Source organism: Rhea pennata, chromosome 4, assembly GCF_028389875.1.
Source record: "Rhea pennata isolate bPtePen1 chromosome 4, bPtePen1.pri, whole genome shotgun sequence".
NCBI classification, from domain to species: Eukaryota; Metazoa; Chordata; class Aves; order Rheiformes; family Rheidae; genus Rhea; species Rhea pennata.
This window is the reverse complement of record NC_084666.1, coordinates 77,218,676-77,244,217: the sequence shown is the minus strand read 5'-3', so window position 1 is coordinate 77,244,217 and position 25,542 is coordinate 77,218,676. Positions and strand designations below refer to the sequence as shown.

The window sequence follows — 25,542 nt, the reverse complement described above, 5'->3', positions numbered from 1 at the left end:
CGCAGAGCGCGCGGCGCGGGCAGGCCCCGCCCCTCCCCCCTCCTCTTCCTTCTCCTCCGCTTTCGCTGGTGGCGGCCCGCGGTTTCCCCGCGCTCCTCGCTCTTGTGTCGGCCGCTGCCGCTCGCGGCTCCCCTCGCCGCCGCCATGTACGACGCGGATGAAGGTGAGGCTGAGCGGCTGTTCCCGGCGGAAGGGCAAGGAGAGCCGTTGCGGCCGCGCGCGGCCTTCTGGGGGGGGGGGGAGCGGCAGAGCCGTTGGGCTCGCGCGCGGCTCATTGTTGTGTGTGGGGAGGGCGGTAGAGCCGTTGGGCTCGCGCGCGGCTCGTTGTGGGGGGGGGGGAGGGGGGGGGGAGGGGGGCGGCAGAGCCGTTGGGCTCGCGCGCGGCTCGTTGTTGTGTGTGGGAGGGGGGCGGCAGAGCCGTTGGGCTCGCGCGCGGCTCGTTGTTGTGTGTGGGAGGGGGGCGGCAGAGCCGTTGGGCTCGCGCGCGGCTCGTTGTTGTGTGTGGGAGGGGGGCGGCAGAGCCGTTGGGCTCGCGCGCGGCTCGTTGTTGTGTGTGGGAGGGGGGCGGCAGAGCCGTTGGGCTCGCGCGCGGCTCGTTGTGCGTGGGGGGGGGCGGCAGAGCCGTTGGGCTCGCGCGCGGCTCGTTGTTGTGTGTGGGAGGGGGGCGGCAGAGCCGTTGGGCTCGCGCGCGGCTCGTTGTTGTGTGTGGGAGGGGGGCGGCAGAGCCGTTGGGCTCGCGCGCGGCTCGTTGTTGTGTGTGGGAGGGGGGCGGCAGAGCCGTTGGGCTCGCGCGCGGCTCGTTGTTGTGTGTGGGAGGGGGGCGGCAGAGCCGTTGGGCTCGCGCGCGGCTCGTTGTGCGTGTGGGGGGGGCGGCAGAGCCGTTGGGCTCGCGCGCGGCTCGTTGTGCGTGTGGGGGGGGCGGCAGAGCCGTTGGGCTCGCGCGCGGCTCGTTGTTGTGTGTGGGAGGGGGGCGGCAGAGCCGTTGGGCTCGCGCGCGGCTCGTTGTTGTGTGTGGGAGGGGGGCGGCAGAGCCGTTGGGCTCGCGCGCGGCTCGTTGTGCGTGTGGGGGGGGCGGCAGAGCCGTTGGGCTCGCGCGCGGCTCGTTGTTGTGTGTGGGAGGGGAGCGGCAGAGCCGTTGGGCTCGCGCGCGGCTCGTTGTTGTGTGTGGGAGGGGAGCGGCAGAGCCGTTGGGCTCGCGCAGAGCCACTGTGGCGGCTACGGAGCTCCCGACACCGCCCTGAGGGGATTACGGTGCCGTGGTGCCCCTCTGCTTCGTCTTCCCCCCCCTCCCCCCCTTTAGTAGGTAAGTAGACATCACGGTTGAGGTGATTGAAGTCTTGACTTGAACGTCATGTTTTCTGGACAGATATGCAATATGATGAGGATGATGATGAAATCACTCCTGACTTGTGGCAAGAAGCATGCTGGATTGTTATTAGGTGAGCTTCTAAAATTCTGGGGTTCTCCTTTGTCACTAATGTTCTTAATGCTTCAGGTCTTAAAGGTAAAATCTAGTTTGATAGCAACCTGTGATGGAAACTCTGGAATTATTCATACTAAATTGTATATTTTGTTGCTTTTTGAATGGAAGGATTTCAAGCAGAAACAGCAGGGTTTTGACTAGTGCTGTGTATAGATTGTTAGAAAGTGAAAAGCCTTACTGATTACCAATTCAGCTAGACTGTTTTGACTGAAGTATGAAATGATTTTGATCTGAAATCACATTCATCATCTTGCCCATTACTGTTGCAGTGGGTGCTGGATGCTAGGATGCAGCATTGGCATTCAGGTTTGGATTATCAGAATTAGGTGTATTGGGAGGTGACACAAAGGTTAGGCAGAATCCAGAGGTTGCAGGAAGGGGGGAAGCTGGTCATCTCTGTGTGGCTGGAATAGAGGAGGGGATCTGAACTAAGAAAAGTTATAAGAACTGTTATCTTGAATTAAGTATGTACTCAATTTACTGCAGCTTGGAAAATGATCTGAAACAAAATAGTTTGTCATCTACATTGCAGAAAATATTAGCTGAAGCCACCTTTACAGCTATGTTTGAAACTTGTGCCTCAGGAACAGTCAGTGTTTATGTTTTCATTTTGTATTTAAAGACTTCTGGAGGTTTTGTAATAAATGAATATTGGACTTGTCGATATATAAAGTGAGTTAAATTAAGAGCTGTTATTGAGTGATTTTTTTTCTTTTTTAGCTCCTACTTTGACGAGAAAGGCCTGGTCAGGCAACAGCTGGATTCTTTTGATGAGTTTATTCAGATGTCTGTGCAGAGAATTGTTGAAGATGCTCCACCAATTGATTTACAAGCTGAAGCCCAGCATGCCACAGGAGAAGTGGAAGAGCCAGTAAGTGGAGACCCTACAGAGCTAATTTGGTTTTGCAATGCAAAATGATTTTCTGTTATTTAAGCGGATTTTATTCAGACCTCTATCAAGAGTCAGAAATAAATTAAGAGGTCTGACGTTGTTCTTGCAGTGAATGGGACAGAAGTGTGACATGTCTGGATTCTATGAGATACATGCCCAAGTTTTCAAATAGTCAAGCTTACTGCCAAGAAAAATGTGTAAGAGCATTGTTATCCATGGATTCAGACTTTCCTCTTCTGTAGAGTTAGTGACTCCTGCTAGTTAAATTATTCTTTGAGTTGAGGAATGACAGATTTGCTGCTGTAGATCATCCTGTCACGATACCACTTAGGACGAGGAGAAAGCGTCGCTGGCAGGGATGTAGCGGAACAAGCCAGCTAGCCAAAAGCAAACGTTATTTTGATGGGGTTTTGCACTTTCAACAGTTTAGCTTTATAGTGACAGGAAAAGTTTATGACTAAAATATTCTGTGCTAGCTTGCTTCAAATGAAGCTAGGCACAGGTTTTCAAAAGGTGTGTTGCTTGTCGTCTCCCATTGGTACCATGTTCCAAAGGAGAACAAAATGTTTAAGGTCTGTCTTGTGTGATGGGTCTTCATGAGTTGTGTGTGCCTTCTCTGGACCACGGTGCTTTCATCTGTATGCGCCATATGGTGTTTTAATCCCCATTCTGCAGGTGCAAAGAGTGATGATCCAGTTCCCTAACACCAGTCACTACCTTGCTGCTTCACTGGTAGAGATTTAAAAGAACTTTAAGAGGACAATTTGTTTCACAGTTAGACTGTCCACTTGCATTTTTTTGTGGGAAAACAATTTTATACAGAGAAGAGCTAAGATTTCTTTCCTTTCTTGGCTGGGCATACGGTTCATAAACTTTTTTCCTCACAATAGTTCCCCTTGATGTTACCTCCATTACTCAGCGTATATCGTGCTAAGTTCTCTAGGAGTACAATTTGTAAAATACTTTTGCTGTATGCAGTTGAGCTTCAGATTACAGGCTGGTACGTACCTATATTCTTCTTTACTGAAATATGGTGCTGAACTTTCTCGAATTAGAGAGTTTAGGTTTCTTATTTTTACCATCATATTAAGGTTAGTTAGGGTTAGGTCAAGACATGAAAAAAAGGAAATCTGTTTTTTCCTTTATACTTGCTTAGAGACAACCTCCTGCCACATATGAGGATACTTAACGTATTTAAGGAGACTTTTTGATCCTTCTTCTTCCCTCCACTTCATGGTCTTGAATTTTGAAGGCTATTTGGACTAAATTTATAGCACGAAGGAGCAGTAAGAATGACAATAAATGTATTTCATTGCTCCCAGGATAAATTGAGAAACTTGCTGCATCAGACTAGTGCTGCTGGAAATCCAGGAAAAAAACGTCCATTTGAGTAACAACTGAGAGAATGTTTTGACTTAAAAAATATATGCCAACGAGGTGGGGAGCAGCTCTCCTACCTACCATTGTAGGAAATTTTTCTATCTGTTGCATTTTTTAAAAATAGATGGTTTTCAGGTCTTTTCAGATAATGCAAGTCTTATATTGTTTATTGATCCTATAGGATCATCCTAGGAATAGATTTTACCCAACTTGCTCTGTTTTCAGATGCTGAAAATGATCATCCTTTTTCAGTAACAGTTTTGGTTAGTAGTAAGAGAGAGAGAAGATTCTGAATACAGAAGGCTCTTTGTTAGTATTTCTTGTGGATAGCCACAGTGAAACTTCCATTTTGTCTGAAAGTTGTGTTGATTTTATACATTAATACATTTTTTTTCTTCTATAGATCAAACATTATCTACCTCATATGTTGAAAGGGTGTTTTCTGTTGCTCTGTTTAGGACAAAATGGATGGAATGGATGATTTCCTCCTTTGCCTGTAATAGTGGGTTCAGAGAGAGGGTTGAGTGTGAGGACTTTGAAAATAGACTTCGGAAAGCCTATAGCCACTTGCAACATTGCCATAAGCTGACTTTTTTTACTCTGTATTAGAACTTGCTCTGCTAAACCAAGTGTTGCCTTACTGGCAAGCTACAGCAGAGACTTTATAGCTCAGATATGGTAAGGTGCCTACATGGAATTCAGGTTCTATTTTAGTAACAACTTGACTTCTAAGCAGATACTTAATTGGGGTGTCAGCACTGTAGTTCTTTATTTGGGTGAGCTTCTGTTCCATAGAAGGACATGGTGTGAGTTTAGGAACTGAAGACAAGGTTTTAGGTCAATGGGTCCTTCATGTTGCGTACATGCAGGTCTGATGGTTTGCTTATATTTCCATGCACCTGGATTTTGATCAGTGAATAGAGTGTCTCATCTCTAGGTCATTGGGCACACAAGCAGGCCAAGCTTGTGATCAGTTTCCACAAGTTTGTGCATTAGGCCTGAAACCATGCATACAAAACACTTGAGCAAAGTTACTGTTGTGTAACTGCTTACCTTCTTTTAAGTTCTATGTCCCATGCCAAATTCACAAATGCACTTTGATCAGAGTATTGTTTTAAAACTTACAGACCTTTGCTCTGAAAGCCAAGCTTTTGGTTTAGGTAAGGTGAATGCTGCAAGTCTCATCACAGTAGGATTCTGAATAGAATGTGTTGGAGGTTAAGGCAAAGTGAGGATCCTGAGAATTCTTCTGTTGCCAAAGGTGTTGTAACAACCTGAGAGGATTTCTGTGGAACTAAAATAAAACTATTAAATTTGGTATGTTTTATGCAAGGGAGCAATACTTTATGAAAACCCACACCCTATCTAGATGTGTAATAATGGTCTCATGCAAGTATTGAAGAAGTTGCAACTTTTGCATTGTAAAACTGCTAGTGTTAACTAAACCTACATAAGGAACATTTAAAAAAAAAAAAAAAAAAGGAGAGAGAGAGAAAAGGTATATTCTGTTTGTTAATATACTCCCTGACTTGGCAGATTTTGAGTTTGTTAGCTATTTCACAGGAGAAGGCCTATTGGGACAGTGTTTTTCTTCTTTTGCCAAAGGTTTTGATCTGTCCGTTTCCTCTATGTGTTTTTATTAATGATCTGGTTAGAAAGTACTGAAGGTTTTTAAGTGCTTTTTCAATGTAGCCATTTGAAGAGGGATTGTTTTCTTACCCTGAGCTGAATACATGCAGCAGCACTGGATCTTAACCTCCAGGGCTGCTCTTACACAACCAAAATCAATGTTTCTTCTGTTACGGATAAATGTTGTCTTGTTTTGCAGCCCCGCTATCTGCTGAAGTTTGAACAAATCTATCTCTCCAAACCAACACACTGGGAGAGAGATGGTGCACCATCCCCCATGATGCCAAATGAAGCCAGACTAAGAAACCTCACGTAAGAAAGACCTCTAGGGGTGTAGCACAAGGAGGGAACAGCTTTCTGCATTATAAACTGATTGTCTTTTGCAGTTTAGTCATACATTGAAAACTTAATAATTACTGCTCTATTTAAATCATGATGTCTAGTTGTTGAATACAGATGATAATTTGGTAACGATGCTCAATATTGCTACTGAGTGCATGAATAACTGTTTTCATCATCCTTCTGTGCTGTCTGGAGTAATAAGAGAGAACATGATGTTATTTTTGTTCTGTAGGTATTCAGCCCCTCTGTACGTGGATATAACTAAAACGGTTATTAAAGAAGGGGAAGACCAGTTACAGACACAGCATCAGAAAACTTTTATAGGAAAAATCCCTATTATGTTACGTTCAACGTACTGCTTGTTGAATGGCTTAACTGACCGTGATCTTTGTGAACTGAATGAATGCCCTCTTGACCCTGGTGGCTACTTTATCATTAATGGATCAGAAAAGGTAAGGGATGATATCTTGCACAGTCTGCGTTACAGACGCTGAAATTTTTGTTACCTATTGACATGTCTTTTGCCAGGAGCACAAGTGCTTTTGTCTCAGTGTGTTCCATTTACTTCAGGTTCTCATACTCTTGTAGAAAGATGAGCTTTTAGTCCTCTGTTTAGTACTCCCTTGAGCCATCTTTTCTCCTCCTTCTGAAATGTATTTCTTCCTACAGTTTTGTAAACTGTATTGAATTGACTGCCAAGTACTTCGATATTCTGCTTTTCATTTTCAACACTGTAGAGCAACATTCAATTTAAGCTTGATTATCTGTTGGAGGAAGATAATTCCTTACAGTCTTTCCCAGGTTGTTCACAGCTGTGTAGGCTCATTTTATGGTAAGAGTAGTAAAGTATTCCTTCCTTCCCTTCAAAGCTGCAGACCCAGCTTTAGTAAAGCATATCTTTTATATTCCTGTGCCCTGTCAATGAAACAGTCAGTTTTTAGTGACTGATACCTGGACTAACCGAGGAAAAGAACTATGTAGAACTATTAAGTTTTTGTTTGGTATCATTCTTGCCAAAAAGACTCTGAGTTTGACCATTGGGGCTGGTGTTTCCATCTTTGTGTAGTGCATTGGCCTTGCAAACAGAGAGGTAGGGAAATGCTTTCTTTATCAGTGTTGTGGCTAAAGCTAGCACAAATGTCTCAGCACGGCTAGCAGCTGTGCTAAGTGCATCATAGTGCTCTCAGTGACTTTTGTTTCTGGTATTCCATCTTAACTAGATGTATGTTTTGCTTAATACTGTACTTCTAAGGTGTAGAGAATAATCCAAATGAGTTTGGCAAGTTGACTTCATACTGTGTTGCTGGCAGCACTCTTGAAGATAAAGCACCTGAAGGAACAGAAGAAACACACTGTGCATGTTGCTTTCAGCATACCTTTTTGTCAGTTGTTTACTAATGTTCTTGTTTCTAAAACAGGTTCTGATTGCTCAGGAGAAAATGGCTACAAACACGGTGTATGTGTTTGCAAAGAAAGATTCAAAATATGCCTACACAGGAGAGTGTAGATCTTGTCTGGAAAATTCTTCTCGGCCAACAAGTACTATATGGGTTAGCATGCTGGCCAGAGGTGGGCAGGTATGTCTAAGCAGTAAAACACTCTCTTCCCTCCTTCCCTGCCCTCATGGAAACAGCTAATACTATGTCTGGTCTCATATTAAAGATTGTTTTAGTTCTGTTAGTGCCCTGTCACTTCATGTCATTTCCTTTGGGGATTTTGAGAAGGAATTTCTTTTGATGTGAAGTTGTGAATAAGGTAAAATGTATGAAAATGTCTTTCGTTCGTCACAGATTGCGCTTGTTTTTGAGACAAATGTTTTGGGGGCTGAAATGAAGACTCTGGCAGGCTGGGAGATGTGGCTAAAGAATCTGTTTAAAATTACTGTAAAGGAGTTTTTAGAAAGTCCAAACAAACTGCTTAGTTTTTGACAAAGGTCAAGAATAGGAACAGGGACGCTATCTTTGCTGACAGCCAAGTTAGCATTTAGATATGTTTTACAGGCCACATATTAACTCATGTTTAGCATCTTAAAATTGTAGCACCTGTCAAAGTCCAGACACTGTGCAGTGATTTCCCCATACCAGAGAAGTCTTGTGAGGAGAAATAAGTCCTAATCGTAACAGCATATGCAGAGGGTCTCGGAACCTATTTACCACTACTTGTGTTTGGATATTCCCAAATGCTTTCGAAGGTTACCTTTACCAGAATCCTTGCAACACTTAAGAGTGCCCCAGGCATGAGAATGGTTGTCTCTCCCACCTCACAATTAATGAAAGTTATTTGCTGGGGGGAAGAGAGAGAAGAAGTATTCAAATAATCATTGGAACAGAGTGTTTCACACAGTGGAATAGATCAGATTTTTTTTATTTAGGCTGTAAAAAGGCAATCAAAGTGGAGAGGATTGCCATCTATAAATATACAGGGGGAGGACAGTGAGGCGTATCCGTGAATGAAAGTTAGTATTTATTTTTTTTTCTGACAGGGAAAAAACCTTCATGTTTTTGTAGGCTTAAGGGTGGAAACATTGAGGGGAGAGGGGAGACTGCTGGAGGAAGGTTTCAGAACAACCCGTTAATTGGCCTACTGAGAAGTCATGTTTTCCTATAGTGCTTCAATCGGTGCATTTAAAACGTATCATTTAAGTCCAGAAAGAGATTTTTCTTTAAAGGCAAAATCATTTAAGACTAATGTATTTTTTTCCTATCTTTTAGGGTGCAAAGAAGAGTGCTATTGGCCAGCGCATTGTAGCAACTTTGCCATATATCAAACAAGAAGTGCCCATCATAATTGTCTTCCGTGCGCTAGGGTTTGTGTCCGACAGGGACATTTTAGAGCACATCATTTACGATTTCGAAGACCCAGAAATGATGGAAATGGTAATAAATAGAAATAATTTTTTTCCTTGCTTAAGATTAGGTGATGTCTGGGTGTGGCAAGTTGTTACAGTGTTTAAAGTATTTTATTTCTTTCCCAGTTATGATATATTTTTTCATTATTTTTGTGGGTTGTATATTAGAAATGATAAAAAGCGCTCTACCTAAGTGCTTTAATTGAAGTGCAGTAGAAATTTTAAAGGGCTAATCAGTATTTGGAGAGGTAGAGTCTTATCCTGCTGACATTGATTTTACTTCTAAAATCCCCATTTATATTTGAGACAGCAACAGGCCAAGAAGGTACTTGAATTAGAGCCATCTTCTGAAGTCTAAATTTTTGTTTTATGTGCTTCCTGCTGTGATTCCTTAGTATTTTCTACTGCTTTTGAAAGAGCAACTGTAGTAAAGTTTGAAGCTGTTGTTAGAATTGGATCTGTAATTAGCAGTTCCCCCAAAAGAATCCTCAACAAATTGCTGTGTAGTTTCCTTTAACCGTAAAGGACAGGGGATGCTTCAGGGTTTTGCTGTGTTTTGTGCATTAGGTCAAGCCTTCTTTGGATGAAGCGTTTGTCATCCAGGAACAAAATGTCGCTCTAAACTTCATTGGATCAAGAGGTGCAAAGCCAGGTGTCACCAAAGAGAAAAGAATCAAGTATGCTAAAGAAGTCTTGCAGAAAGAAATGCTCCCACATGTTGGTGTCAGTGACTTTTGTGAAACCAAAAAGGCCTATTTTCTAGGGTATGTCGGTTTTTTTCTTAGGTGTGCTGTCATACGTCTGCAAATGAACACTGAATGAAGATTGTTTTGTAGTTTAACTTCTTATGAAGTACATGATTGATAAAAGCAAATAATGAATATGAGTTTTCATTTATTGTGAAAATACTTGTGTCCGGATACTCGATGATAAATCCGAGGGCACTTGCATGTTTTCCCAGCTGAGAAAAGGCAAATGATGATAAAATAGCAAAAAATTAAAAAAAAAAAAAACTCCATACACCCTGAATCTTAATTTAGGTATGATAGTCATGATAATGTTCTTTTCTTGACATCACATTGCATGGACACCATATTTTCGTAGTGGCTGATAACTATTGACAATCTGTGCGTAATGTAGTCCACTCAAAACTATTAGCATGTCCCTGTGATCACTGTTTCCTGGTAGGCAGATGAGTCATGGTATCAAGAGACTTATCATTTTACACCTGATTCCACATTACTTTTGATATGCATCTCGTCCAGAGTCCCACCAGTTTAAATATAGCCTGTCTTAATGTATGGGACAGACATGTAGCAGAAGGCCAAGGTGCATTGTGATATAAATATTAACTTCACTTGTAGTTATCTGAACTTGCAGTGGGTCATTCAGCTTTCAGGATTTGTGTCTTGTAGAGCTTTGTATTAGAACAGCAGTAATCTAATTTGGTCTAGATTTGGCGATGTTTGTGAAACAGTTTACTGGTGTACCTTATGAAGTGTGTAATTTTTGTCATGAATGTCAGCCCATAGTTTAAAATATAAACTTACTTTATTTGATTAGGTACATGGTTCATAGATTGTTGCTGGCAGCCCTGGGAAGAAGAGAGCTTGATGACAGAGATCACTATGGCAACAAAAGACTGGATCTTGCTGGACCACTGTTAGCTTTCCTGTTCAGAGGGTAAATAAAATAGATAAATACTCTTTGGAGATGCTTAGTGGGAGCAGCCTTGCGAATTCTGTGCTTCTAGTTAAATTAGACTGTTCTGTCGTGTCTGATAGCCAGTCTTGGGCAACACAGCCTGTATCTGATTATGGCTTTGTTTGTGGAGTGGGGGTGAATTTTCTTTAATAGTAGATGGTTAATATCAGCTTATGTTTTGAAGCATAAGAGGTTGATATTATGCCATATTTTTATTGCTTTTTGTGTAACTCAGTCCAGCCCTTATGTACAAACAGATGAGTTTGTTTTTTTTTTTTTTTTTCTAGGTATAAATTACTTGCTCCTGTTCAGGAGGCCAGTGACGTTTTTTGCAAGTAGCGCTAGATAGACTGAATTGCTACAGTACTGTTTAATCGTATTTCTGGGCATCTTCTTTTGCAGAATGTTTAAGAATTTGCTGAAGGAAGTGAGAATATATGCACAAAAATTTATTGACAGAGGGAAAGATTTCAACTTGGAACTGGCAATTAAAACAAGAATTATTTCAGATGGTTTGAAGTATTCATTGGCTACTGGAAACTGGGGTGATCAGAAGAAAGCTCATCAGGCAAGAGCAGGAGTATCTCAGGTAAGATAGCAAAATAAGGCATGATGGCATTTTTCTGGTTTACCTAAGAATAAAATTATATTGTGGAAGAATTTAACGCTGCAGCCAGAGGCCACTGTTGTCTTAAACAGAGCTTTCCTCTGAAGGAAGTTTCCATACCTGAAACAGATTAGGATCCAAACAGCTGAAAGAGGTGTTTTTTTGTGGGTTTTCTTGTTTGTTTTTAACTATTATGGTCTCTGCAGGATGGTTGGTGTTACTGTGTAATTGCTCCTTTTTTTGTTAGAGCATGTTCTTGTGTGTCTGGTCAAGATTCAGGGAATATTCAGGGAGGGTGAATTTCTTTCCTTTAATTAGTTCAAATGTTTCACAGCAGGCTGGAAAAACTTGAGTAGCTTTTTGTAATATTACAGGTACGTGTTCCACAGCTATTGAGGAGGAGCACTGACTTCATTAGCCCAGAGCAGGGCTTAGTGTAGAGCCTGTTCCTCATAAAGCTGGAAACAAGAAAGAACTGAGAGTTCTTGAATGCCAGCTCATTCTGTTTTCTGGGGCTCATGTGAGAGTGTAGCTTGGAGAAATCAAAGTGGGGAAACAAGGGAGGTGGTAGCTATCTCTAGACGGCTTGTTTTCTGCAAGTCTATAAGGGGGCTGTTTTATTTATTTATTTTTTAAGTAAGCTCTCAGGATATAGGCTGTAAAATTAATTTTTCTTACATTTCTGAGAAGCCTTGAGCAGGCTCTGAAAAGATAATACAAATGTTGATTTGCTCCTAACGACTAAGTCTGCAATTGAAAAGATCTTTCAGTATTACTGTAGTGGCAAAGCCTCCTGGTAAAAATAAAGCTTAGAGAGTGTTTTTGCAAGTATCACTTTTTATTTTTATTATCTGATCAGAATAAGATATGTTATCCAAAAAAAAAAAAAAAAAAGCCTCCTTGGCTAACAGCATTGGTGCTGCGGCTTGCCGTGGTATAAGAGTTCTCTTAAAAAGAAAAAAAAAGAAAAAAAGAAAAGAAAAGAAAAAGAAAGAAAAAAAAAGAAAGAAAATTGGTGCTAAGCAGTGTTTTAATGGCAAAAGCTTTTAAGGGTAGACTTGGCCTAAGATCAGTGGAGGTGAACTGAAAATATAGGTAACAAAAATCAGAGATGTTTTAGTTCTTTTCAAAATCATTAATTTCTTGAGAGTGTTGATTCTTTCCTCTAATATATTACAATCCCTATTAGAACAACACAACTAGGAAGCTTTTGCTAACTGAATTCATTACTACATGCAGGTGCTAAACCGTCTGACGTTTGCATCTACTCTGTCCCACCTGAGACGCCTGAATTCTCCAATTGGTAGAGATGGTAAACTAGCAAAGCCCAGACAGCTGCACAATACACTGTGGGGAATGGTTTGCCCTGCTGAGACTCCAGAGGTAATGAAAGTAATATTTACATTAGTACTTATTCATTTCCAGCTGCTTTTATCTGGTTGTCACTTGACAGCCTTAGCACTTGCAGTGATCACTTGCACTTTATTTAAAGTACTAACATTAGCTTTATAGCTAACTGTGCCGTTTGATGGTAGAAATTAGAGTAAATAGCTTGTTTTGTGTCCAGTCTCTTGAGGACTCAGTTTAAGTGCTCATTTTCTTGAGGGAGCTGTTGATTTGGAAATAGAAAATTATTTCATGTTTCTATTAGGGCCACGCAGTAGGGCTTGTGAAGAACCTAGCCCTGATGGCTTACATTTCCGTGGGGTCTCAGCCATCCCCAATTTTGGAATTCTTGGAAGAGTGGAGTATGGAAAACTTGGAAGAAATATCTCCTGCAGCAATAGCTGAGTATGTGCAAATGAAATTGTTTAGACAAGCTTGAGGGTTTTTTTATCCTGTGTATTATTTCATTTTTTTTCTCTGTCTTTCTAGTGCTACTAAGATTTTTGTTAATGGCTGCTGGGTAGGAATACACAAAGATCCAGAACAACTTATGAATACTCTAAGAAAGCTGCGTCGTCAGATGGACATCATTGTGTCGGAGGTATAGACTTCAGATATCCCTTTAAATGAGCTAGGATAATGGACTGACGCTACTTTGCAAGCTCCAAACACGATTACCTCCAAGTCTATTTTTGAACACGTCACACTGCTTTTTTTAAGAGGTCCAGTTGTGAAATGTTCTTACTAAAACAGTCTCTTGAAATACTTCTGCTTATAGGAATTTGATAAATTTCTTGTGCTGCTGACAGCAGCAATAAGGTCTTTGGTTTAGGGAACTTTGTTACCTTATTATGTGTGTCAGAGTTCTGACTCAAGGCTGTGACTCTACTCACTGGGTGCTCACTGCTTATTCCTATAGGTCTCAATGATTAGGGATATCCGGGAACGAGAAATCCGCATCTATACGGATGCAGGCAGAATTTGTCGACCCCTTTTAATTGTGGAAAAACAGAAGTTGCTGTTGAAGAAAAGGCATATTGACCAACTGAAGGAGCGAGAGTATAACAATTACAGGTGAGATGCAGTTCTGAAATTCAACTGAATGCCTAGTTTTCCGTACTGGAAGCTACGAATTCCTTCAGATTTGAAGTGAGAAATGTTTAAAGCTTTGTGCAGCATAAAGCTGCCTTCTCTGTCTGATGATGTAATTTTTTTTTTATATATGTGTGTATACAATGCAAAAAAATCATGCTATGGTGATGATGGTAATAAGATGGAGAAGTTCTTGTTCTTGATACTGCTGAAGAGACCTGTTTTGCATGTTAGTTGAATATTTCACACACTGGTTGTTTAGCTGGCAGGATCTTGTGGCCAGTGGTGTAGTGGAGTATATTGATACCCTGGAAGAAGAGACTGTGATGTTGGCAATGACTCCAGATGACTTGCAAGAAAAAGGTGTTGCATATTGCTCAACGTACACACACTGTGAGATTCACCCATCTATGATCCTGGGAGTATGTGCATCTATTATCCCTTTCCCTGATCACAACCAGGTTAGTAGCATTACTTCTGACATCCTGCTTTTAAGGTTGATAGAAATCTCACAGTTATATGTGTAAAGAGCTTGATGTGTATGTGTATGTATGTGTGTGTATATGCATGTATACTTGTGCATATATATGAGACCTGGATGAAGGGACAGAGTGCACCCTCAGCAGGTTTGCCAACGATGCAAAACTAGGAGGGGAGTGGCTGAGAGACCAGAAGGGCTGTACTACCATTCAGAGGGACCTCAGTAGGCAGGAGAGATGGGCAGGGAGGAACTTCGTGAAGATCAGTAACAGGAAGCAGAGAATCAGTCACCTCAGAAGGAATAACCCCACACACTAGGACAGGCTGGGGTTGACCTACTGGAAAGCAGCTCTGCAGAGAAGGACCTGGTTCTCTGCATGGATAGCAAGTTGACCATGAGCCAGCAATGTGCCCTTGTGGCCAAAAAGGCCAATGGTATCCTGGGGTGAATTAGGAAGAACATTGCCAGCAGATCAAGGGAGATGATTGTTCCCTCCTGCTGAGGCCTCATCTGGAGTACTGGGCCCAGTTCTGGGCTTCCTAGTAGAAGAGAGAGACAGGGCTACTAGAGTGAATCTGGCAAAGGGCCACTAAGGAGATGAAGGGACTAGAGCATCTCTCACATGATAAAAGGCTGGCAGAGATGTTCGGCCTGGAGAAGACTGGGGGGGCGGGGATCTTATCAATGTGTTGAACTATCTGAAGGGAGGGTGTAAAGAGGAGGCCAGGTCATTTTCAGTTGTTCCCAGCAATAGCACAAGGGGCAATGGGCACAAACCAAAACACAGGAACTTCCATCTGAACATAAGGAAAAACTTCTTTACTGTGAAGGTGATAGAGTACTAAAACAGGTTGCCCAGAGAGGTTGTGGAGTTGCTGTACTTGGAGATACTCAAAAGCTGTCTGGATAGTGTCCTGGGAAATATGCTTTAGGTGACCCTGCTTGAGCGGGGGGGGGTTGCACTAGATGATCTCCAGTAGTCTCTTCCGACACACACACACACACACACACACACACACATCATTCTTTCTTTGTCTGTTTAGTCTCCTAGGAACACATACCAATCTGCTATGGGTAAGCAGGCTATGGGAGTTTACATTACAAACTTCCATGTTCGTATGGATACGCTGGCACATGTGCTGTATTATCCTCAGAAGCCCCTTGTAACAACTCGTTCCATGGAGTACTTGCGATTCAGAGAGTTACCAGCAGGTATGTTGTCAGTGAACGTTTATTTAAAAAAACGTTACTGTTGTATTTAAGCTAAAAATGTTGTGGGTTTATCTTACATAAATATTTAATTTTTAAATGAATGACAAGTTAAAATGTTAACTTGCAGCTTGGTTCCTAGACTACAAAAAACATTAATAGGCTCTTAGTGTTGCAGTTCAGACTGTTTATCTGTATAGTTGCCTAATATTTAGATGAAAAGTGCATTTTTTCAATTGATGTTTGCTAGGTTCTCCACAAGGGGTCATTCTTCTCCTGATAAAATCTCTGATCTTTTTTCTACTCAGTTGCATTTACTGATTAGTACGTACATGGTTTTCACCTGCAGTTTATGGAGATTTTATCTAAGAAAGGATAGCTTCAATGTAGAAAATACAATTTATTTTGAGTTATAAGTAACACCTTTCTAGTATGCACGCATCTTTTCAAAGTATTTGTTCTGCATATTATAGGTATCAACTCGATTGTAGCCATTGCATCGTACACAGGCTATAACCAGGAAGACTCTGTCATCATGAACCGTTCTGCTGTGGACAGAGGCTTTTTCAGGTGTGGTATTTTGAAGAGTTTGGGGCAGGGGAGACAGTGTTTTAAGTTGTTCAGATACTTGAGAAAAGCTGATCCTACACCTGAAGACACTGTTCTCCAAATTTGTTCAGGTTGAAAAGTGGTTAAAAAAAAAGGTGGAGGGAGAGAATAACAGCACAATGAAAATGGTGAATGCTGTCATATTTCCTGTTAAAATGTTCTTACTTAGTGATAGTCAAATTAACAGGACTTCAGAGTTAAGTTTGCATGGCATGTGACTGTTTTTAGCTTTGTTTATTGTTAATAACAGTAGCCACAGTATGTGGCAAAATGTGGTTATAATGAAATTTAGATGTATAGGTAAGGAAGAATGATGCTGATCTCATAGCAGAAAGCTGTATGACTTTGTTTCAGATCTGTGTTCTATCGCTCATACAAAGAGCAAGAGTCCAAAAAAGGGTATGACCAAGAAGAAGTTTTTGAAAAGCCTACCCGTGAAACTTGCCAAGGTAAGATACAGTAGTGTATAACAACTAGGTTTGTTAAATAATTTTTTTTTTCTGGGCAAGATAGTTAATGTTGAACTACATGTTTTTTGAAACATAGTAGCAGAAATGTCTGTGTTAGCAAAGTGCTTTGGCTCAGATGCTCATTTAAAATGTTCTTTGGGTGTTTCAACACTAGGCTGAAGTTGCAAGCACACCTGCTGAATTTCTCCAAAATGTCAACATCAGTGTGTTGAAAATTTGGGGAATCTAAGTTTGTTTGTTTTTTCTTTCCTTCCCCAGGCATGAGACATGCTATCTATGATAAACTTGATGATGATGGTTTGATAGCCCCTGGGGTACGTGTGTCTGGGGATGATGTCATTATTGGCAAAACAGTAACTCTGCCAGAAAATGAAGATGAACTGGAAAGCACTAACAGACGTTTCACAAAGAGAGACTGTAGCACTTTTCTGCGAACTAGTGAGACTGGTATTGTAGATCAGGTCATGGTAACCCTTAACCAGGAAGGATACAAGTTCTGCAAAATTAGGGTAAGCATTGACATGTATGCATTTTCTGCTTAATGCTTTTTCTTCAGGACTTGAGTTATCCACTGAATATTTACCTATGGCTTACAGGTACGCTCCGTTAGAATCCCACAAATTGGAGATAAATTTGCCAGCAGACATGGTCAGAAGGGAACCTGTGGAATTCAATACAGGCAGGAGGTAGTTTTTGTTTGTTTTGTTTTCCTACCCTCCTCCTTTTGAACATTTTATCTCTGACCTTAACTGACTTGTCTGGAAAACCACTAGTGTGTGATATATTGATTGAAATTTAGCTAGAATGTGTTTAGAAAGGGACACAACTTCTCCTTATCTTACTAGAGTGTCCTTGAAATGCTTTAAAATATTTCCTGTGAATCCATGGAGCTGCTTTTCTTAAAGTTGGTTATCTGGGAAGTACTGACTATCTCTCTTCCTGTTCTAGGATATGCCCTTCACCTGTGAAGGCATCACACCTGATATAATCATCAATCCCCATGCCATCCCTTCCCGTATGACCATTGGTCACTTGATTGAATGTCTTCAGGGGAAGGTAAAAAGAATGACTTGTTGCATGTCTGAGAAATATGAATTAAAACAGTTTGCTTTTTTTTTAAGATACTACTCCCTGCTATTTGTTAATCCACTGAGAAGTCACAATTGTCCTCCATTTATTTGACAGCAAAAGCAAGTTTCTTGAGGGGGACGTACAGCCCTGTTAGTTTTGTCCAGCAAGTGAGATTACAGTGTACTCTGTAATCGGTTGTTTACATTTATTCCAAATATTCCCTGTCACTTAAGAAAAGGAATAGCAAGATGGTTGAAATTGTGCATTTTTGTAAATCTCAGCTATGTAGGTGATAAAGCAAGATAGGCTACTGTCTTGGGCATGAAGTCTTAAGTTCTGGTATTAAGAGTTAAAACTTTTTGATCAGCCTTTCAGAAATCTGACAGGCTTTTGCAAATCTTTTCTCTGTAGGTATCGGCAAACAAGGGCGAAATTGGTGATGCTACGCCTTTTAATGATGCTGTCAATGTGCAGAAGATTTCCAATCTCTTATCAGATTATGGCTATCATCTAAGAGGAAATGAGGTATAACCTAAATATCAATTCATTATATGTTCTTTTTATTTTATTTTTTTTTAAATACACATTTTATGGGCAGTAGGGCTGATGATTTCAGTGACTGCATTGACTACTTCAGGTCCTCTACAATGGATTCACTGGCCGAAAAATCACGTCACAGATTTTCATCGGTCCTACCTATTATCAGCGATTGAAGCACATGGTAGATGACAAAATCCATTCTCGTGCAAGAGGGCCAATCCAGATCCTTAACAGGCAGCCCATGGAAGGTAGATCTCGGTAAGGATGTTTATTGGTTTCTATGCAAAGTTTCCTTTTTCTTTGGAGTCTTGGCCCTAAAAATTAGCTGCCTCGGCTGCGTAACTAGAGCTTAATCAACTTACTGTGATTAGCTATCCGTTTTGGTGTGTTTGGCTTAGATGAGCCTAATTTAATCACTTACATCATTTTGCAGTTGGGTTGTCCTGTGGCTGTTAGCTGTTTGACATTTGCTTTAGAACTGCTCAGCCATATTGACTGCAGCAGTTATACGTGATTGTGTTAGCATTCTCCCTAAGAGTTTTATTCTGAAGAGTTAGAGGAAAATTAATGCTTAGCTTTATTCCTGCCTTGTAATACTGCCATTGTGATTCTGCCAAATTACTTGTCCCAGCAACAAGCACTGATATATTTTGTCAGTGAACTCAAAATGTCTTTTCTTCCTCCTCCTCAGTGATGGTGGCCTTCGCTTTGGAGAAATGGAGCGAGACTGCCAGATTGCTCATGGAGCAGCCCAGTTCTTGAGAGAGAGATTATTTGAAGCTTCAGACCCATACCAAGTCCATGTCTGTAACCTCTGTGGAATCATGGCAATTGCAAACACAAGGACTCACACCTATGAATGCCGGGGATGCCGTAATAAAACTCAGGTAGGTGTGACTTTCATCAGCCAGTGTTTCTCATGGTGGGTAAGAGGCAATGTCATGGAGGTGAACAGGACGATGGAGAAGTGGATGGCTAAAGAAACTGCTGAACAATTGCTAGGTTAGCTTCGTAAGTACAAATGTTTAAGCGTTTACAGTGTGTTAGTTAACTGAGATATTTCCTTCTGAGTTTTGAGTATTGGTTTGTCACTTGGCAGGAAATGTCGTTCAAGTATTTTGCAGTGCAGGGTTTTCAGAGACTTGAAAAGTAAAGACTTGAGAGCTTATTTATAGACTATTGAAATAGTAAAACTCTGAATCACAAGAATTCAGAGCTGTCACCCTTGTGACTGTCCCTGTGAAGATGTTATGTTCCCAAAGCTCTACAGTGTATGCTTGGTTACAGAGCTATGTCAAGGGAGTGGCAGCACGGATAAAAATAGTTGTCTTGAACAATCTTGTTCTTGTGCTGGGGACTAACTGCTGCAATTCTAACAGTGGCTGGGGCTAAAGAAGAGATGTGTGCCTAAAGTCTTCACTGCATTTAGTGCATGCCAAACAAAATTCTCTATGCACATATTTCCTTGTTAAATGGCTCTTGTTTAAGATCAGATTTCTTGGCTGCAGGTTTTATCACTAAAAATGAATTCTTAGTAACTGTTGTGTAGCCTCTATAGATCATCTCAGCCTCCCTCTTGCTTTGTTATTGCCTTTGAGTGGTTCTTGTTAAATGCTTCCATACATAACTTCAGATCTAGTATTGAGCCAAAAACTTGACAAGTTATTATGGAGAAGGTTGGTGGAAGTTCATGCTTTAGAAATGCTAATCACAAGTCTTTTGAAATGTATTTCCAGATCTCTTTGGTTCGAATGCCCTATGCCTGCAAGCTCCTTTTCCAAGAACTGATGTCTATGAGTATTGCACCTCGAATGATGAGTGTTTAGCCTTTAAAAGGATTTCTTTTTAATGGTGAGACTGAAGTGCTTAGGTTTGGTTTCGTTCTGGGTAGGTTGTATTCAAAATACAATTTTACACATCTGCTATCTACTGCTCAGAAGTATGGTATGTTTATTTCCTGTAAATAGAATTAAAATTTGTAATCAAACTTGTGAATCTGTTTATTTGTATATGTGCAAAAAAGTGTGCAAGCAAATCGATAGTCAAGGAATAACGAAGGTAAGAGGGAACTGATCAGTGGGGTAGAAAAAGCCAGAGGTTGCAGCTTTCCAAAATACTAACTTAAAACTTGCGTAAGTGAAAGTTGTCACATCACAGCTCTGCACCATCATCTGTGGAAAAACAAAAACACATTATGCAGTGTATTGTTCCAAAGGGTAATATTACGGCTTGGGCATTAGTACAGGGAGCATTTTTGATGTCTTAGTTGAGGGTGAGACTTGACAACTTGATCCTAACTTTCCATCGCCTTCCCCAGTCCAGCAGCATGGGGTGGGAACTGACAGCCTTTTTCCATGCTGAGGTCCCTCGAACATGGGCCACAGACTTCCTAAATCTGTAGCCATGGAGGAGTGAGTCGGAGAGTTTGGATTCCATTATCAGTGTCCTTTACATAATTGTGGACTGCCAGCTTATTGCTTAGCTATGGCCTGCTTCTTTGAGAGCTTTCCTAGAGCTGAAAAGAAACAGCAGTAGCATGTGGGGTGCATATAAGAAACCAACCATGAAGGAACAACACTACTACAACCTGGCAGTAGTGTTCTTATGAGAGGGAGCAAATCTTTTCTGAGCTGTGGCCAAGTGTAAGTGTGCTGCTCATGGCACAATACGGTAAAACTCAATTTCAGACAATTCTGTAAGTAAGAATACAGATAAGTAAGATATTTGAAAAGGGATAGAGAATAGCTAAAAATCTTACGTGTAAGTGATAGTGGGATTCATTTTATGCTCTTATTTCACTACCAGGCACTGTTAACGTTCTCCTAAAGGAAGTCTTGCAGCTATTCAGGGATAGAAGGATCCAGGAACTCAAGACTACCATTCTGATAAAGGTTAGCAAGCAACAGCAAAGCTAGTGAGATTCAAATTGGGCTTATGTTCTAAAGAGGACTTAGGCATCCCAATACTCCCTAGCTGGATGCTTGGCCCCCTAGTGCCTCTGCCTCCAGCACTGTTACAGTTACTGTCCCAACCTTCAGGACTCGCTCCTAAGCACAAGCAGTGTTGGTACTAAGCCATCTTCTTTGCAGCTGGAATGAGGGTGGTTGGCTTGCCATCAGCTTTGCATACAGCCTGGCAAACAATCTGGGTTTGGAGACCCAGTCAAGCTGGAGAGGAGAGACTACAGGTCTTGCCCACAGGCCTGTAGTTGTCCAACACTCCCGGGAGCAGGGGCTAGGTTGTTTTCAGATTGGGGAAGAACAAAATGGTGCAGAGACTTGGTAGGAATTTAACTGCATTAAGTACCCCTGTGTCTTGGGGATGATTATGCCAGTACTTCTCCCAGAAAAGTAGATGGCAGATTTGGAAGTGTTTGGAGAATACCGAAATGTATCTTGAAGATACAAATTTGGGGTTAGAAAACCACTGAAAGTTCTTTTGTTAAAAGCCCCAAATTATTTTTAATTTGGTATCTTAACCTCCAGTATTCAACAGTACTTGGGGACTATTTGACAATCTCTTAAGAACTCTAGCTGCTGAGACTTGCTGGGGCTGTTTTACCAAACATAGGAAAAGTTGCATGTTAAACTTATTTCCAGTGTAAACTTTTAGCAGAAAGCATTAAATAGAGGCAGCCCTTCTGTATCAGAGCTGAGCAAACTTTTGGAGAAAGAGCTTCTGTGTTTATCCACAATACCTTCATGTAGAGTTTCCACAACATGGATTTTTGCAGAAGCTGTTGCTTCTCCTTTGGCATTTGATGCGTGACACTCGTATTCTCCGGCATCCTCTTTGCTCAGAGGAGATATCTAAGGGAAGAAACCCACCCCCCAATAAGTATCCTGTGTGTAGTTCATAGTGCTTCTGTTCTAAGAAACCTTTTGTAACTTCTGAGTAACTCAAGATGGATAATGCAGCAACAAACAGGACAGACAAACAGCTAGTGGAAGAAACAGCAGTTAATCCATAGGGACCATACTGACTGCAGCACAGTTCAGACCTGACTTCTTCTGTGTGCGATCAATGTTCTGGTTTAGATAGTAGGAGCTTTCTTTCCCCTGTCAGGATTGGGAGGCAGTAGCCCCCAAGGACAAGCACCCACTCCTGCAGTTCAGCCAGGTCTGGTTTTGTTCTGCTCTACTAGGCCAGATGGAGCATGCCTCTGTGCTCTTTAGTGTTTGCTTAGTTTGGAGATGTGTTGGAGCACTGCGCGCTTGGCATGGGGAGGGAGGCAGGGAGAAAAAAAAAGTGTCACGGAATGTGCTGCGTCCAGCGTGTTAGCTCAGCACAGTCAGGCTCAAACCCTTCCCTGTCTGCGCTTCCACCTCTGCTTTGGCAAGCAGTCTGGGAAGGAGATGCGCTCCCTTGCTGCTAGCTCCTCTGCAGCTGGGAGCCCTCACCTGGGGTGTTCTCATACTGTCAAAGCTCATCTGCTTGCGAACTGATGGAATTCCCTTACTGTGGTGCATGGCAGTCCCCTTTGTTCTCCCCACCACTTCCATCTGATGTGTGGCAATGATTGATTAAGCTGCAAGGAGCTGCTCTTGCTTAGGAGGTCTGTTGAGTGGGAGAGCAGATGCATCTCAGGTGATGTGCTTCATTAGGGCAACTCGGCTCTGCCAAATCTATAAGGGTTCCTCAGCCCTTCTTTCTTAAGGATGCCCTGCCTCTGTACTGATTGCTTTCAAGACACCAAGACGATTTCTCCTTCCCAATAACAGCAGCAGCAAACAGCTGGCATACTGAAAGGAGATCTTCCATTTAAGTTTAGTCTTCTCTGGACACAAGATGAAAAGATCTCTTCAGCTGCTGTTCACTGAAAAACTGCAAGGGCGAGACTGGAGCCAGCAGCCACCTTTGTGTCTGATTCACACAGATGTTTTCTGCTTCTAGAAGCTATTGCCATGTGTTTTCTGTACTGTACTGTTTTTTGTTCAGGAATTGTTTGCAAACTGCACTGTACTATTTATGCAGCTCTGTGCATGCACAAAATACTTACCAGTACCCAGCCAGTCACTTCATGTTTCTCAGGCCCTCCTCGGGTCTGGATAGCCAAGTTCTCTCGGTCCCCAGGCAGAAGCTCCATCCTTTGGACACCATACTGTCCCCGAATTATCTAAATGGAAGGGCAGAAAGGCGTGAGGGCTTGGGGGCCCTGTTTATGCTGGAACTATTAGGACCTTAGCTGCACACAGGCAAAGTGCAATACTAGTTTTGCATGAGTATATTTTCTGCAGTAGCAGTTGTTTTTCTAGAGCCTGCATTTTACCCCGTCCTCCATGTTTTGCAGCTCCACTACAGTGATGCCTCTGTGTCTGCACTGCATTCCCCCTTCCTCAGCAGGAAGGGTTAGAGCAGCCCAGCTTTGCATGGGTGGGGCTGGGCAGCAGGGTGTGCAAGCATGCTCTGTGCTGACCTTGTCTCACAGAACTCCAACGCACGCGCCCGAGGGAGCGTTTAGCCCAGGAAACGACGCCTGTGCTGAACAAAGAGGATCCAGCTGCCTGCAGCTGCTGGTTCACCAGGCCAGAGTATCCACCTTTTGGCTTGGGTAGGGTGTGGAGTCAGCAGGAGCTGACCATTGTCCTCGTTAGGAGAGGCCACACTCACAAAACTCTTGATGATCAGGCCCAGAGCAGAGCACAGAGGAAAAGTTGTGTTCAGCCTTTGTTATCACCAGGACAAGCAGTCTTACAGGCATGAAGAGCAGAGAGCATCACTGACAGCTGGTGTAAGCACAGCATCTGAGAACAAGTGGAAAATGCTACCTGGGTCAGCATGCAGTCTTAGGAATAGGGTTCCCAAACATCCTGAGATGTTTGGGCCAATTTAGTTTTTCTCCATAGTATTCTTAATGTAGTATCCTTTCAGCTCAATTTTAAGGCCCTTCCAAAGTGTCCATGAGCCTGTGGCATCTGAAGAGGCTAAAAGGGCCAGGCAGTAGCTCTCAAACCCAAGGTTAAGGTCCCTTTTGCTCAAGATTGATTCCTGCTCTAAGCCAGGTGTTATCAGCACACTGCCAAACCAGCACACTGTTGGCTGCCGGGAAAAAAACTCCGTGCAGCTCGCATGGCTGACCTGGGTGAGCTGCACCCAGCTGTCTCAGAGTCACTGCCATCAGCAGTGTGAGAGCAGGTCAAGGGACATTCTCTGCATGCTCTGAATACCAGGCGCTACCAAGAAAAACACAAGTCTAGTTCCACATCGGGATCAACAAGAGTTTAGGAAAAGAGACGACTAAACATTAAACAAAACCAGATGTTTGGGGGTAGACAGAATTGCACGGATGGGAGAACACATCTGAGATGTGTGTTTATAAGGAGGGGTTTGCTATGGCCTGGAAGTCTGGCCGCTTACCAGGTAGTTCCATCTGTCTCAGCTTTGCTAGGCCCCAAGAACTCCTAGCAGGACCATTACCTTGTTCCAGATGAGGACAGGGGTTGGGATGCCTATCACTTCACAGCTCAGGTAGATCTGTGCGCCCGTCATGTTCCAGATGTCCTTAGGAGGAGTCACGATGGAAGGTCCTGCAAAGAGGGAGAAATGCTTTTAAGCACTGGCTGACTCCAAGTCCATCTACTTGCAAGCCTTTTAAGTGGGGCCAGTCGCTTCCGATGGGTTTTTTAGGATGGGATAAGTGGGGCTCTGTCTGGAGCAAAGCTTGCTGGACTGTTTTCATATCACAGCGTTTCTCTCTCCAAAGCCTGTACCTGTAGCCAGCCTTGAACTGTACAGGCTGATGACTGGCCTGGGCACCTGCCTCAGATGGAAACTCCAGTGTTGAGCGGTTTAGATCAGTCTGGCTACTCCCAAGAGCGATGGTAAAGGTAAGATGGCGTTTGTGTTCTGGTATCTTAGGAGTTGGGCAGGATTTTACTCACCATGGGGTTGCCACATGCATCTTATCACTGGATGTCTGGCTGGTGTGGAGAGAACCTGCTGAGTGGCACGCAGCTGGGGGGGGCTCCCGCTTTCCCATGGTGGGGAGAGCTTGGCTAGCTTCACAGCATTCTTTACCCACCATGATTTTAACACATAACAAAGCATGTGGCAGTTGTGTAGTGGGGTCTAAGTTGGTGCTGTGCTGCTCCTGTTTTACCTGCGTGCATATATTCAGCCAAAAGGGGCTGGCTGGAGGGTCACAAAGCTTTCTGTGTGGGGGTCAGGGAGGGGACCAGGTGAATGCCAGGCTCTCGTTTCCCCAGAGAGCTCTGATCCCTGGTTGAACAGGGAGTTGTTTCTAAGGCCAGAGAGGAACAGAGCTGTTTTACAGATCTGGCTGGAGATGTTTATCCCTTAGGCTGGGAACTGTTGGAGACACTAGCTGTATCCTGGGAAAGAAGAAGGGCCTTTTCTGTTTAATCCTTCCTTAGCAGGGCTGCTTTGCAAATTGCAGCTATTTCCCACAATAGGAAGTGCAGCCCGAAGGAGCACATAGTGTTTATTTCCACTTGTTGATATACCTTGAAGAACACAGATGATTTTCCGCAGGCAGTTACAGGGCACTGAGGTTTATTTCACCAAGAGAAGGTGTTTCCTGTAGGAACAAGCACCCGTGACTCAACCTGACTGGTAGTCCTTGGCCTTGCTTGCTCATAGCCAATGGCTCATCCCCAGCTCCACAGAAGATGGGCACGTTTGGGTCCCGATGCTTTTTCAGGGGTCATGAACATGCATTGACCTCTGCACCTCCGCTCTGCCCTGCAGCCTTCTCTCAGGTAGTGGGGAGCATCCCATGGCTAAGACCTTCCAACACAGAGCTGGGGCATGGTTCTTTTGCCAAGAGCACAGCTGTATCT

At 42.7% G+C, this 25,542-nt stretch overlaps 2 protein-coding genes across 3 annotated transcripts in view; one reads left to right on the top strand and one right to left on the bottom strand.

Moving 5' to 3' along the window:
- Window positions 1-59: 59 nt before the first annotated feature.
- POLR2B (RNA polymerase II subunit B) lies at window positions 60-19,730 on the top strand. Of its 2 annotated transcripts, XM_062574379.1 has the most exons (25): window positions 60-163; window positions 1,367-1,439; window positions 2,204-2,354; window positions 5,584-5,696; window positions 5,959-6,178; window positions 7,145-7,303; window positions 8,438-8,602; window positions 9,142-9,338; window positions 10,138-10,257; window positions 10,681-10,867; window positions 12,125-12,268; window positions 12,537-12,676; window positions 12,761-12,872; window positions 13,191-13,345; window positions 13,626-13,824; window positions 14,888-15,056; window positions 15,527-15,623; window positions 16,017-16,111; window positions 16,391-16,641; window positions 16,729-16,818; window positions 17,081-17,188; window positions 17,615-17,728; window positions 17,841-18,001; window positions 18,435-18,630; window positions 19,480-19,730. In XM_062574379.1, the coding sequence occupies exons 1-25, from the start codon at window positions 145-147 to the stop codon at window positions 19,567-19,569; spliced, it is 3,525 nt and encodes a 1,174-aa protein (XP_062430363.1). In that variant the 5' UTR covers window positions 60-144; the 3' UTR covers window positions 19,570-19,730. The 2 variants fall into 2 exon arrangements, with proteins under 2 accessions (XP_062430363.1, XP_062430362.1); XM_062574378.1 differs by lacking the exon at window positions 19,480-19,730 and having other exon boundaries at window positions 18,435-19,090.
- The window catches only part of IGFBP7 (insulin like growth factor binding protein 7), a 19,688-nt gene continuing 13,816 nt past the window's right edge, over window positions 19,671-25,542 (bottom strand). Inside the window, exons 2-5 of the mRNA XM_062574380.1 lie at window positions 24,161-24,270; window positions 22,743-22,859; window positions 21,441-21,552; window positions 19,671-19,914 (exon numbers count right to left, since the gene is read on the bottom strand). Coding sequence (XP_062430364.1) covers window positions 19,895-19,914; window positions 21,441-21,552; window positions 22,743-22,859; window positions 24,161-24,270 — 359 coding nt within the window. The 3' untranslated portion in view covers window positions 19,671-19,894. The remainder of the gene's footprint in view (window positions 19,915-21,440; window positions 21,553-22,742; window positions 22,860-24,160; window positions 24,271-25,542) is intronic.

Excerpts from the sequence above, each read along its gene's own strand:
- POLR2B (XM_062574378.1), top strand. Across the intron at positions 1,440-2,203 it reads GCATGCTGGATTGTTATTAG|CTCCTACTTTGACGAGAAAG; the intron begins GTGAGCTTCTAA and ends TTTCTTTTTTAG. Across the intron at positions 12,873-13,190 it reads TGGACATCATTGTGTCGGAG|GTCTCAATGATTAGGGATAT; the intron begins GTATAGACTTCA and ends TTATTCCTATAG.